General features: G+C 38.0%; 1 protein-coding gene and 1 long non-coding RNA gene across 2 annotated transcripts in view; one reads left to right on the forward strand and one right to left on the reverse strand.

Annotated features, from left to right (window-relative positions):
• The window catches only part of LOC141582212 (uncharacterized), an 82,613-nt gene that overhangs the window by 41,487 nt on the left and 26,217 nt on the right, over positions 1 to 14,909 (reverse strand). The window lies entirely within an intron of this gene.
• On the forward strand, positions 5,327 to 13,784 carry PTGS2 (prostaglandin-endoperoxide synthase 2). Its single transcript, XM_010348759.3, has 10 exons — positions 5,327 to 5,760; positions 6,475 to 6,591; positions 6,712 to 6,855; positions 7,513 to 7,656; positions 8,084 to 8,265; positions 8,987 to 9,070; positions 9,190 to 9,436; positions 9,716 to 10,002; positions 10,549 to 10,696; positions 10,825 to 13,784. Exons 1-10 carry the CDS (start codon positions 5,709 to 5,711, stop codon positions 11,232 to 11,234), a joined length of 1,815 nt encoding a protein of 604 aa, XP_010347061.2. The 5' UTR covers positions 5,327 to 5,708; the 3' UTR covers positions 11,235 to 13,784.

Raw genomic sequence — 14,909 nt, forward strand, 5'->3', positions numbered from 1 at the left:
TATGGTGGCACATGCCTGTGATCCCAGCCACTCAGTAAAATTGCTTGAACCTGGGAGGCAGAGGTTGCAGTGAGTTGAGATCACACCACACTGCATTCCAGCCTGTTATATCCATTAAAAATAAGAAAAATAGGTCAGGTGTGGTGGCTCATGCATGTAATCTCAGCACTTTGGGAGGCTGAGGTGTGTGGGTTGCTTGAGCTCAAGAATTCAAGGCCAGCCCAGCAACATGGTGAAACCCTGTCTTTACTAAAAATACAAAATATGCATATATATATATATGTATATATATATAGGTATGGTAGCATGGGCATGTGGTCACAGCTACTCAGGAGGCTGAGGTGGGAGGACCTGCTTGAGCCTTGGAGGTAGAGGTTGCAGTGAGTCAAAATTGAACCACTGTACTCCAGCCTAGGTAACAGAGTAAGACCGTATCTCAAAAGAATAAGAAAAATAAATATTTTTATTTATTTTCACTTATTTTTTTCTCTAATGCTGTTTCTTTATTATGTAGATTCAAGTTTCTCACCCATATCATTTTTCTTATTTCAATAACTTCCTTTAACATTTCTCACAAAGCAGATCTACTGGCCACAAATTTCCTCAGTTTTCATTTGTCTGAGAAAGCCTTATTTCTCCTTCACTTTTGAAGGATAATTTTGTAGGGTACATAATTCTAGGTTGGTGGGTTTTTTCCTCTCGATGTGAAATATTTCATTCCACTCTCTCGTTTGTATGGTATCTGGGAAGAGGTCAGATGTAATTCTTATCATTATTATTTAAAATGTTGCTTCTGTTCCTTTCTCTCTTCTCCTTCTATTTGTCCCTTCTATGTACGTTTTTTAGTTGCTCCATGTTTCCTGGATATTACATTTGGTTTTGTTCACTGTTTTTTCTTTGATTCTCAGTTTTAGAAATCTCTATTTATATATCCACAATCACAGGGATTCTTTCCTCTGCCATGTCCAGTCCATTAAGGATCCCTTTAAGGCATTCTTCACTTCGGTTACAGTGTTTGGTCTCTAGCATTTCTCTGATTATTTCTTAGAATTGCCGTGTCTGCTTACATTACCAACCTACTCTTGTGTGTTGTCTTAGCATAGTAAGTGCAGTTGTTTTAAATTCACAGGTATTGCAATTTCGACATCTCTGCCATATTTGAGATTGATTCTGATGCTTGCTCTGTCTTTTAAAGCTACGTTTTTCTCTTTTAGTATACCTTCTAATTTTCTGTTGAAAGCCAGGCATGATGTACTGAGTAAAAGAAACTCAATAAATAGTAATGTGATGGTAAGAGGTCAGGGGAGGTGAAGCATTCTATGGTCCTGTATCAGGTGTCAGCCTTTTAGTGAGCCTCTGCCTACAACAGTGACTTTGACAAGTACTTTTCATTCCACTCCCTTCCTCTCCTTAAGCGGAAGAGGATCGCTGGAGGGGGCTGGAATTGGCTATTTCCCTTCTCCTATGTAGAAGCTAAAGAGAGGGCTGGAGTTGGGTATTTTTCTTCGTCCTTATGGAAGGGGAGAGCCAGTTAAATTTGGGTATTTTCCTTCTTCTAGTTCAGTTAGGCTCTGACAAAATCCCAGTCATTTAGGCTTTGATATTATAAAATAGTGTCTGCTGAGTATAGGCCTTGTTAACAACACTATACTCTGATGGAGCTGAGGGGGAGTTTTCTCTGATATCCACTGTGAGAACCTAGTAGAGCTCCAGGAAGCAAAACTCACAAGAGTGTGGGAGACTTCCAGAGTTTTTCCTTCACACACTTATCTGCACTCAACCTCCGGCAATTCATCAATTACAGCTCAGGTTTTCCTACTCAGGTACTGGTTTTCATGGAGGCTTCTTTTCACAGAGGGTTCTGCCTGTGCATTTCTGCTCCAGTAAGTTGTTCTTCTTGTATGGTCTTTCGACCTTTTTAAGGAGTGGTTTGACCTGTCACTTCACTTCTCTGATAGTTCTGTAAGTGTTGATTTTTTAGTTTGCTTAGATTTTTACTTGTTTTTAGGATGAAGTGACAATTTCCAAGCTCCTTCCTGACATGCCAGATCAGAAACTGAAAGTACTAGACCTCATACTCTGTGGGTATGTTCCCATCCCGCCCGCTCCAGTTCACCCCTCATACTCTCTTGCCCTTCCTTGTCCCCGTGTGAGATTTCTAGGTTCAATAAAAGACTGCATTCAACTACTTTGGCTTATCTGAGTATTATGATAACCACAAAAAAATGAAGGAAAAGAAAAATCCATCAAAGAATTGAGATATCTGAGAAAAGAAAGGAGATCAGTGTTTCTTCATTGACTTACGTGAAAGGACTTTTTAAAAATTTAACAAATTATATGCTTTTGTTTATAGCCTCAAAACTATCTTGTGTAGCTAAGAATGGGTAAATAATCAGGATTTACTAAAGGACTAAAGAAGAAATCTATAAGTACTGCTACTCAAGGAAGAGATGTATTTCATGGCATAAACTTGCCAAAGTATATTAAGAATAACCTTGATACAAGACAGCAAAGCTCTTTTGTTCAGCCAACATGCCATGAATGAAAAAGACAAAGGGTAATCTCCACCCTCTAGGTGAATCATTAAACCTACCAAAGTAGAAGGGAGAGAAATAGAAAGAGGACCTTTGCCTGAGATTGTGATCTATAATGTCTGAGTAGTAGAACACTGCTCAAAGTACAAGAAAAAAAAAAAAGTTTATTTGAAATTTTGGACATTAAGTGTCTTTATTGTTCATTTTCTTTTAAGTCACATGAATGGCCTATCGTTTCAATTAATAAATATTTCATTTCTTTTCAGTATATTCATGAAACTTAAAACTAAAATGAACAGTGCACATGTGAATGTTTAGGAACATTATAAAATTAAACACAAAATCTGGCGATCTTCCCAGCATCTTAAGAAACAAGTTGATAAAAATTCAAGCAGCAGAAGGGGGCAGTAAAACCCAACAGAATGCTCTGGAAGATTTTTAAGATTCTTCCTTATTTTCTCTTTATGTAGAGTATTTTCCAGCAAATTTCATAGGCTAATGGAAATTTTGTGCACCAGATCCATAATAGACACAGAAGCACTGAATATATACAAACATGAGAGCTATAAGTTTTACACAATCAAACCTTATTTTTTTTTATGGTACACAATAGTCACAGTACTTTTCCATATAAAATAGGTTTAGCTGTCTTGGTTTGGCCCATGACCAACATCCCAATTGTCTCAGAACTGTCAAAGTGATTTAATAAATTATACATTTTTTTTCCTTATGCTCAGACTTGCACTTCTCTTTAAAATTCTGCCTATCCTTAAAGTCTCAGATTCTCCTTGAAGTTTTTCTTTTTTTACTTTCCAGGTACATGGAACTCTCTTCACTTTATCCTGCTATATAAGTGACAGAATTTCCACTATGTGATAGATGGAATTCAATTCCTTTGAGTTTCAAATACTCTAAATATGATTATTCTTTATGCCCTGTTTTCCCCTCACCTTTGTATTCTAAATCTCTTTGCAGACAACAGAACGCACTTCTTTACATAATATGTATACAATTAATGTTTCATAAGGAAGACAATGATGCTGATCACTTCAAAATGAATTCAGGATTGTAACGTAAAAATTTAGTACACTCTCACTGTATAGATTCTAACACGACTTCTAACCCAAGCTGACATTAGTAGCTCTAACTATAAACTTCAAATTTCAGTAGATGCAGCCTACTCCTTTAAAAATACACAGCAAATTGAAATCATTAAAAGAAATCATTAAAAGGAGACTGATCTATGCTCTTAGTTGAAATATCATGTAAGATTCCATGCAATAAATGGGAATGCCATAAATGGAATGATTAAATATGCCTAGAGAAGGAGAAAGGCTTCCTAGATGAGGCGGAATTTTAGTCATTTGTGTCTCATGTAGAATCAGATGTGTACATTAAGCAAAACGGTTTAAAAAAATTTCCAAGCTAGTCTCTTTGTTTATTTTCTATAAGACTTCTAGAAATTGAGGTATCTGGTGTCGTGTTATTTCAGGTTTTATGCTGTCCTTTTTCTGTAATGCTAAGGATTTATGCTATAACTGAATTGCCTATTTTCCACTTCTTCTCTGATACAGATATAGATATATCTCCCTTCCATCTGATTAATTCCCTATCCAACTATGTTCCAAAACGAGAATAGAAAATTAGCCCCAATAAGCCCAGACAACCGAAAAGTAAATGTCATGTGGTACTTTGATCCATGGGCACAACTCATAATCTTGTAAAAGTGTAGAGAAAAGACCCAAAAAAAGTGAACTGTAAAAGTGAAATTTATTTTATCAGTACCTCCTATGAAGGGCTGGTAACCAAACCAAACCACGCGTCAGAGGGAGAAATGCTTTAAGGCCGACGTTTTGGACATCCAGGGTCCGGGCAGATGCCCGCCGTCGCCGCTTCCTTTGTCCATCAGCCGGCAGGAGACTTTACACCGGTGGCCTCGGAGCTCAAATTAACTACTGACACGGGACCTGCTTAGGAGCAGCATGAGGAGGAGAATTCACCTTTTCTTCCTCCCTCTCCAAGAAATCAGGAGGCGGTGACGGTGCGGAGCACAGCTTCTGCGGTTAAAAGCATCCTGGCTACGAAGATAGATTACAGTTATGTAAACGGAGCGTAGCCGTTTCGTCCCGCAAAGAGTGTTTTCTAGATAGATTACGGCTATGTAAACAGAGCGTAGCCGTTTCGTCCCGCAAAGAGTGTTTTCTAGATAGATTACAGCTATGTAAACGGAGCGTAGCCGTTTCGTCCCGCAAAGTGTTTTTTTAGATAGATTACGGCTATGTAAACGGAGCGTAACCGTTTCGTCCCGCAAAGAGTGTTTTTTTAGATAGATTACGGCTATGTAAACGGAGCGTAACCGTTTCGTCCCGCAAAGAGTGTTTTTTTAGATAGATTACGGCTATGCAAAGGGAGCGTGGCCGTTTCGTCCCGCAAAGAGCGTTTTTCAGCAGCGAGGTGTGCGTGCGCTGCAGGCACAGCAGACAGGCAGCAGACCCGGCATCCTCACCGCGGCGCTGAACCTGTCAGCGTTTCTCAACCTCCCGCGCCCCGGCCGGTCCCACGTGACTCCCTCGGGCCCCCAAAGCACAGCCCAGACGCGGCGGCGGCGCGCGAGGGGATTCCCGAGCCCCGGACTCCGGGGCAGCCCGGATTCCCGGAGAGGAAGCCCGGCGTCCCCCCGCCCTCCCCGGGCACCCCATCCGAGGCCATCCGTCCCCGACCGGCTCTCGGAGGCGCTCGGGCGGGGACGCGGGGGACGCAGAGGCGCCGGGCTCAAAGCCGCGCGCCGCCGGGGGCGGAGGAACCCGCGGACGGCAGAGCGGGGACGACCCGCCCGGCTCCCGCCACGCGCGGCTTCCGGGGTTTCCGCTTTTCTCAGTGCGTGAGTAAAACACCCTGCCCCCGCCCGGGCTGACGCAGTTTTTTTTTTTTTTTTTTAAGTGGAGAGGAGGGAAAAAGTTGTAGGGGGTAAACCGACAGGCGGAAAGAAACTCATTTCGTCACCGGGGGCTTGGTTTTCTCGCCGGGCATAAAAGGACGGGCCTCCGGGCCAGCGACCAGTTGTCACACGACGTGCCGCGAGCGTCGGGAGCACGCCCGGAACTCCTGCGCAGCGCCGCCCGCAGCACGCCGCGACCCCCGCCCGCCTGCCCGCCGCGACCCCCGCCCGCCGCGATGCTCGCCCGCGCCCTGCTGCTGTGCGCCGCCCTGGCGCTCGGCCGTGCAGGTGAGTCCCCGGCGCCGCTCTGCCCTCGGCTCCGTCCCGGCAGCCCGACTTCCCTCCGAGCGAGGAGCTGCGGGACTCGGGAAGGCGCGCGGACCGCTAGGGTCCCGGAGAGCTCGGCGGCCGTTCGGCCCTGCCGTGCCGGTCCCTCGGCCGGTGGGAGACGCTCTGACGCTGGTTCGCAGGCTGCAGTCCTGCTCATACACGATCCGATCGACGCAGGTGCACTGTGTCTCTGCGGAACCTCTTTTCATGGCGTGGAAAGAGCTGTTTTAAATACTCTAGTCAGTTATTTCCTGCCCCTAGAAAAGCCCGGATTCGGTTTTAAGATAAGCAAAATGTCTTAAAAGTGAGTTGTTTCACTTTGAATTTTTGTCCTAAATGTTGATCCGTGTCCTAGATCCATTTTAATTTGGAAAGCATCGTGCTCCTCGTTTCAGCTTCGTAAGAATGCTAATTTTAACATCTAAAGAGTTGACTAAGAAAAGCTTAGTAACATCATTTACCAAGTTGAATGTGCATTTACCCTTATTTAGAATAGAAAATTGGTATTTCTACGTTTTATCCATTCTGATGCAGGTTAAAAACATTGTATTTCCATGACTACCTATTTATTTCTTGACTTTATTATTGTAAAGTTGATTCATAGTCAAACAATTAGATGTTTAAATTAAGATTAAGACACTAGAGAATGATTTATTTGTCCTTTTATTGTAGCAAATCCGTGCTGTTCCTACCCATGTCAAAACCAAGGTGTATGTATGAGTGTGGGATTTGACCAGTACAAGTGTGATTGTACCCGGACAGGATTCTATGGTGAAAACTGCTCAACACGTAAGTTTGTCTTTTGGTTGCCTCGTTAGGAGTGGGGCTGAATACAGTTTTCATTGCAGAGATTTATGTCTTATAATGAGTCCTATTAATTTCTCCCTCCCTTTCTTCCTCTTCTTGCAGCGGAATTTCTGACAAGAATAAAATTGTTTCTGAAACCCACTCCAAACACAGTGCACTACATACTTACCCACTTCAAGGGATTTTGGAACTTTGTCAATAACATTCCCTTCCTTCGAAATGCGATTATGAGTTACGTGTTGACATGTAAGTACAAGTGTGTTTCTAAGGTTTTTAGCTTTCTCAAAGAAAAATGCGCTTTATAATACTGTAAGCTTAATCTAAAAACTTATTTCCAAGCTTATCAAAATGACTTTTAAGATACATTTTAAGTTTGTCTTTCATCTTAATGGCCAAAAAATTGACATTAGTTCCATCTAGTTTACACAGTCTACTCACAACCCTGTATACCTCTTCTAACCTTTCCCGTTTGGTCAATTTGTGGAGGTAGCATGTTCCAGCTGTTTATTGAATGCCCATGGGCCACAGAATTGTTCTGAACATATAGCACCCATTAAAATAAATTTGGATTTGGATCAGCAAGAAAATAACTTTCCATGATTCTAAAGCGGGTGCCATGCTCAGCTATTGCTTTCATAGGCCTCTTGGATAGTGAGCAGATGGCTACCTGAAAAATCCGTGTTGCCAGATTACAACGTGCGGAGTATATGTATTTTATTAAAGATGTATTTTAAATAGCCATTAGACTTTAAAGTGTAGTTGTTTTAAAATAGAGTATTTTTTATTTTTGGAGTTAAATTCAACCTCTAGTGCCACCTGCCACATTTTACAATTTAAAAATGATGGTTGATTTGCTTTGCATATGAGAACAAATAAAACAATTTTTTTCTTTGAAAATTTCAGCCAGAGCACATTTGATTGAGAGTCCGCCAACCTACAATGTTGACTATGGCTACAAAAGCTGGGAAGCCTTCTCTAACCTCTCCTATTATACTAGAGCCCTTCCTCCAGTACCTGATGACTGCCCCACTCCCCTGGGTGTGAAAGGTTAGTAAGAAGAATATGCTAGAGATGTATTAACTGTAAGAGGGGCTGCATTGCTGCCCAAAAAATTTCTGACCTTAGACTACCATTAATTAGTTAACAAAAGTAGTTTTTACTTTCATCATGGATATCTATGAATATTTTTAAAGTATGAGTCTATGTAAACTTATTCCATAAAAGTAAATGAGCATCTTGCTATAATGTCAATATTTTAAAAGTATTTCATTAGAAATGAAATAATTCTAATTAAAATAGATAAAATCTTTCAGTAAGAAATTGCTCCCCCATATCTTAGAACTGTTGTTTATATTCTGATCCTATTCACAATTGTATTTCTCCTATAAATAAAGAATTTCTGGTAGATTGAAAGTCACTATCTGCTTTCTTGAATATATAGATGGATTCTTATCTTAGCTTTCTCATTTTTCAGGTAAGAAGCAGCTTCCTGATTCAAGTGAGATTGTGGAAAAATTTCTTCTAAGAAGAAAGTTCATCCCTGATCCCCAGGGCTCCAATATGATGTTTGCATTCTTTGCCCAGCACTTCACGCATCAGTTTTTCAAGACAGATCATAAGCGAGGGCCAGCTTTCACCAAAGGCCTGGGCCATGGGGTAAGACAGAGTTAATATCTTAGAGTTGGTACAACTATAGTAAATCATAGGGAAGGGCTAACATTAAAGGAGATAAACGGATAGATCGATCCAAATAACTTACTCATTTAAAAAAGTCTTATCTATACAAACCTTAAAGGAATTTTCCATTTACTTCACTGGTCTAGTAAAATTATACACACACACAGACATGCACATACATATATAAATATTCCCAGACATATTTTATATATTATTATGACATTAATAATACCATACAGGTATTATTATTTGTAATTTGGCCCTTGTACTTTTAGTTTAAAATATTAGTACTGTGAAATGTTATGTCTTCAAAAACACATTGTACCCTGATTACGCTGCTTTCAATACTGTAAGGTGACGTTTTTGCAGCATTATTTATTATCTTTAGTTTCAATAGCATAGCTTCAAGTTATTCATAATAATTTTTATATATACATTTTTATGCATTTTTAGAATTATGTATCATCATAATGAAGTATATAATATATATGATATAAGCTCTATATAGTATATTAATTGTATTAAAGACAGTTTGTAGGTTTGATAGATAAAACAATTAGTAATTTGTGGCTATGAAAAAATGTTATTTTATTTAAAAATTTTAAAGCTGAATCAAATTATTTAATGATGTATTATATGATAGACACTTTAAGAACAACTTCAACAGCAACAAAATAAAATATTTTTCATAATTTTCCAGGTGGACTTAAATCATATTTATGGTGAAACTCTGGACAGACAGCATAAACTGCGCCTTTTCAAGGATGGAAAGATGAAGTATCAGGTATGCTTCCTTTGAATACTAAGATTTAGTTATTACTTAGCACTTACACCCATATTTTAAAATCCCTAAAAATGTGTTCCTTAACTTTTTAATGTTTATTTATTACTGTTATTTTTTAGATCATTGATGGAGAGATGTATCCTCCCACAGTCAAAGATACTCAGGCCGAGATGATCTACCCTCCTCAAGTTCCTGAGCATCTGCGGTTTGCCGTGGGACAGGAAGTCTTTGGTCTGGTGCCTGGTCTGATGATGTATGCCACAATCTGGCTGAGGGAGCACAACAGAGTGTGCGATGTGCTTAAACAGGAGCATCCAGAATGGGGTGATGAGCAGTTGTTCCAGACAAGCAGACTAATACTGATAGGTAAACAAGAAAATGATTTACACCAAACCCTCTTTCCCAGGGAAAACTAACGTGCTACCTTTGTTATGTTTTGAGTAACTGACAAGATGTGGTAAACAAAAAATCACATACTCTATATTCATTAAATGTGTAAGCCTGACTGACCATATAACTATCTTTTGATATTGGCAAGGAAGAAAATAGAAATGAAGGAATAGCAAATCAAAATTACATTCCAATTGCTTGAAGGCTTGTGATCAGAAACAAGTAATGTTTTTATTCTTTATTTTGTGCAAATAGGAGAGACTATTAAGATTGTGATTGAAGACTATGTACAGCACTTGAGTGGCTATCACTTCAAACTTAAATTTGACCCAGAACTACTTTTCAACAAACAATTCCAGTACCAAAATCGTATTGCTGCTGAGTTTAATACCCTCTATCACTGGCATCCCCTTCTGCCTGACACCTTTCAAATTCATGACCAGAACTACAACTATCAACAGTTTATCTACAACAACTCTATGTTACTGGAACATGGAGTTACCCAGTTTGTTGAATCATTCACCAAGCAAATTGCTGGCAGGGTAAGCATTATGATTGAAAAACAAAACAAAGGACTAGTCAGTATCTTTAGGATTTCTGCACAGAAATTATTTTTCTTAAACTTACTAAAAGAGTAGTTAGTTATATTGCTGGTAAAATTATTTTATTGATAGAAGAAACCTAACTTTTTACTTTTGTACCAATCTGGAAGAAAAAAATTTTTTTAAATAAAAAACAAAAGCTTAACTTTTTTCAAAAAGTCTAAACTTCTTAGGCTACAATTGTCAAACATAGCAAATTGTACCCCTACCTTAAAAATAGATATTTTCAAAAGTATCTATAATCTCCCAGGAATAAATATTTTAGGCTTGAATACTAGTTTCATTTCTGAAATTTAAAAAGACAAATTAGTTCTAGACTGCTGCTGTCCCACTGAATTTTAGGCACAGCTCCTATTGAAATGTATGTAAGCATCTTTTCAGGAAATAAAAATTGTCTCAGCTGGGAGTTTAGTCTTACGTGATTAGTACCTAAGGCAAGCTGAATACAAATAGTAAATATGCCTAAAGTTATTTTACTTTCCACAGGTTGCTGGTGGTAGGAATGTTCCACCTGCAGTAAAAAAAGTATCACAGGCTTCCATTGACCAGAGCAGGCAGATGAAATACCAGTCTTTTAATGAGTACCGTAAACGCTTTATGCTGAAGCCCTATGAATCATTTGAAGAACTTACAGGTAAGAAATGGTTTCTAAACTTCTTAAAAGAATCAGGGGGTCAAATGGAAACAGAGAAGTTAGAATCAAATTATTTTTTATTTTGTGAAGTTTGACACTGGTTGTATCTGTCTTCATCGCCTTCACAGGAGAGAAAGAAATGGCTGCAGAGCTGAAAGCACTCTATGGTGACATTGATGCAATGGAGCTGTATCCTGCCCTTCTGGTAGAAAAGCCTCGTCCAGATGCCATCTTTGGTGAGACTATGGTAGAAGTTGGAGCACCATTCTCCTTGAAAGGACTTATGGGTAATGTCATATGTTCTCCCGCCTACTGGAAGCCAAGCACTTTTGGTGGAGAAGTGGGTTTCAAAATCATCAACACTGCCTCAATTCAGTCTCTCATCTGCAATAACGTGAAAGGCTGTCCCTTTACTTCATTCAGTGTTCCAGATCCAGAGCTCATCAAAACAGTCACCATTAATGCAAGTTCTTCCCGCTCCAGACTAGATGATATCAATCCAACAGTACTACTAAAAGAACGTTCGACTGAACTGTAGAACTCTAATGATCATATTTATTTATTTATATGAACCATGTCTATTAATTTAATTATTTAATAATATTTATATTAAACTCCTTATGTTATTTAACATCTTCTGTAACAGAAGTCAGTACTCCTGTTGCGGAGAAAGGAGTCATACTTGTGAAGATTTTTATGTCACTACTCTAAAGATTTTGTTGTTGTTGTTAAGTTTGGAAAACAGCGTTTATTCTCTTTTGTAAACCGGAGAGAAATGAGTTTTGACGTCTTTTTACTTGAATTTCAACTTTTATAAGAACAAAAGCAAAGATGTTTGAATATTGAAATGCTGTTAGAAGATGGCAAAATGCTGCAAGTTTTTACACTGTCAGTGTTTCCAGTGTATCTTCCATGATGCATTAGAAGCAACTAATGTTTGAAATTTTAAAGTACTTTTGGACATTTATCTGTCATCAAACTAACAAAAACAGGTACCAGTGCATTACTAAAGGAATATTTAAATTAGACATTACCAGTAATTTCATGTCTACTTTTTTAAAGCAGCAATGAAACAATAATTTGAAATTTCTAAATTCATATCACTTTTAAAAGCTTGTTTTGTTTCTTAAAGTTTCAAACTTGTACATGGACCAAAAAGAAGCTGCCTTGGATTTAAATCTGTAAAATCAGCAGAAATTATACTACAATTTTTTGTTAAAACATTGTATAAGTGCTGTTCCTTTTCCACCAAGAGTATAAATCTTTTTAGTGTGACTGTTACGACTTCCTTTTAAATCAAAATGCCAAATGTGTGAAGGTGGTGGAACCACTGCCGTCTTCTCTTAAAATAAGAGTATTTGTCGAGAGATTCCAGAACTTGTTTATACGACTGGTAACATGTAAAATCTATAGCAGCAAGAGTCTACCTTTAAAATAAGCAATAACAAAGAAGAAAACCAAATTATAGTTCAAATTTAGGTTTAAATTTTTAAAAAGGAAACCTTTTTTTATCCTTGTGCACTGCAGGCCTGGTACTCAGATTTCGCTGTGAGGTTAATGAAGTACCAAGCTGTGCTTGGATAACGATATGTTTTCTCAGATTTTTCTGTTGCATGGTATAATTTAGCAGTCCATATCACACTGCAAAAGACAGCAGCTGCCTCATACAATACCTCTTCAGAATGCTTCAATTCCTTTCACATGTTAATTTTGTCTCAGTCTTGAAAAGCCAATTCAGTAGGTGCACTGGAATCAAGCCTGGCTACCTGCATGCTGCTCCTTTTCTTTTCGTCTTTTAGCCGTTTCACTAAGAGAAGGTGTCTTCTGATCACTTTATTTCTCCTGTTCTGTTTTACTGGTTTAAGATCAGAGTTCACTTTCTGTGGACTCTGTCTATATTTTCTTACCTGAACTTTGGCAAGTTTTCAGGAAAACCTCAGCTCAGGACTGCTATTTAGCTCCTCTTAAGAAGATTAAGAGAAAAGAAAAAGGGCCCTTTAAAAAATAGTTTACACTTGTTTCAAGTGAAAAGCAGAGGATTTTAGTTACAGCTAATTTTAGCTTTCTGTAACCAATATGCCTGTAAAGAAGGTAGTGCCTCAGAAAGAACTGTAGGGGGTTTGTGACTGGAAGAAAGTTACCTTCCGATTCTAATTAATGCCCTTTCTTATTTAAAAACAAAATGAAACAACATCTAATTAGTTGTCAGCAGTAATAATAATGGTGATAATACTTCTTTTCCACATCTCGTCGCTGACATTTAATGGTACTGTATATTACTTAATTTATTGAAGATTATTATTTATGTCTTATTAGGACACTATTGTTATAAACTGTGTTTAAGCCTACAATCATTGATTTTTTTTCATTATGTCACAATCAGTATATCTCTTTGGAGTTACCTCTGGATTATTATGTAAACAGTCAAAAGAAATGATTGTGTTAATATTTGTGAATAAATTTTTAGAAATCTGATTGGTATATTGAGATATTTAAGATTGAATGTTTGTTCTTAGGATTGACCTATGTGCTAGCCCACAAAGAATATTGTCTCATTAGCCTGAATGTGCTGTAAGACTGACCTTTTAAAACTTTTTGAGGGACCTGTGGATGCTTCATTAATTTGTTCAGCCACAACTTACTGAGAAAATATTCTGTGTAAAGCACTGTGGGTTTTAATATTTTTAAATCAAACACTGATTACAGATAATATTAGTACTTATATAAATAACTGAAAAAATGTGTCTTTATGAAAAGGGAGAAAATGAAAAAAATAGCATTAAAGAGAAATAACTCAGGAGAATCTTCTTTACGATTTTATGTTTAGAAGATTTAAGGTTAAGAAAGAAATAGTCAATATGCTTTATAAAACACTGTTCACTGATTTTTTTTTTAACTTGATTTGTTATTAACATCGATCTGCTGACGGAACGTGGGAATTTGGGTTGTATATGTGAATGTTTCAGTGCCTTAGACAAATGTGTATTTAACTTATGTAAAAGATAAGTCTGGAAACAAATGTCTGTTTATTTTTGTACTATTTAAAAATTGACAAATCTTTTCTGAAAATAAACTTTGATTGTTTCTATGTATGTTTGTCATATGGCATATGATTTCTCTGAATCATTATTCTTAAAGTAAACCGTTATCCTGTGTTCTCCCACCTATTCAAAACTAGGGCTGGCCCTTCCTGAAATGGTTTTGCCCTCAGTTACACAGAGGCTTCCTAGAGTCACTATTTAAATCTCATTATAATCTCTTATTCACTGCGACATTGTGTTGGAAAATGTCTACTATGTGTATCTTCATAGAAGATGGCAAACAAGCTTATTTTCATTGCCTAGTCTAGAAGAAGAAAAAGATACAGAATAAGAGGAAGAATAAGACAAATACTATGAAGGTGGCACAAAATAAAGACGTTCAAAGAGGAGGAAATGATACAAAGTTGGGCAAATCATTGATACAAAATCTCATAGGCTTTTGTCGCACCTCTATCCTTGACACCTTGGTAATTTCCATGTTTACATGGACTACATATTTAGCATCCTCCCTGGCCTATCCTCTGGCATTCTCCCTTCCAGTGATGCCTTCTTCCACCATATTTCCCCAAATTATACATATCTTGATATCATTATCATTAATTACAGTACCACTTCCAAAATCTTGATTCCAAGCATCTTTCAGCTCACCTATTCTAGTGCTTACACCCTAACATCTAACTCTCAGTTTCACTGAACCTGCTGATCTACCAACCTCATCACTTCACTATTTATCACCTCTTTTGACTTTCCATTTGCTTCCATAGGCACCTAGCTCAGATTCTATCGTCCATCATTTTAATCACTCCCTTACACTCTGTCTGCTCTCCCTCTATTGTGCTGAATTGCTGCAACTTGATTAAATCCAGTCATTCTCCTAATCTTTTTTTATTTGGCTTCTCAGTAGTATTCAACACAAATAGCCATAGTCTCTTTATTGAAAGCACCCCCCGCCACCCACCGTGGCTTCACGGTTTGATACTCTCCAAACAATACCTAAGTAGTCAGCAATAATTTTCTCTACGTTTCTCACAGCGCTACTACTCAGTCTTCTCTCTCTCTCTCTTTAAGCTCTTTTTCTTCCATTGTATCTATAAGTTGAAGACTGTTGATCTATTCTGTCTGCATTCCTCCAGATTAAAGACATTCAAGCTTATCATTTGACATAATAAGCA

The sequence above is a fragment of the Saimiri boliviensis genome, chromosome 19 (assembly GCF_048565385.1).
Source record: "Saimiri boliviensis isolate mSaiBol1 chromosome 19, mSaiBol1.pri, whole genome shotgun sequence".
Lineage (NCBI taxonomy): Eukaryota > Metazoa > Chordata > Mammalia > Primates > Cebidae > Saimiri > Saimiri boliviensis.

Bases quoted from the DNA above. Each gene is read 5' to 3' on its own strand.
- PTGS2 (XM_010348759.3), top strand. From the start codon at position 5,709: ATGCTCGCCCGCGCCCTGCTGCTGTGCGCCGCCCTGGCGCTCGGCCGT. The intron at 6,592-6,711 runs GTAAGTTTGTCT...CTCTTCTTGCAG, and splicing joins TGGTGAAAACTGCTCAACAC to CGGAATTTCTGACAAGAATA. The intron at 9,437-9,715 runs GTAAACAAGAAA...TTGTGCAAATAG, and splicing joins AAGCAGACTAATACTGATAG to GAGAGACTATTAAGATTGTG.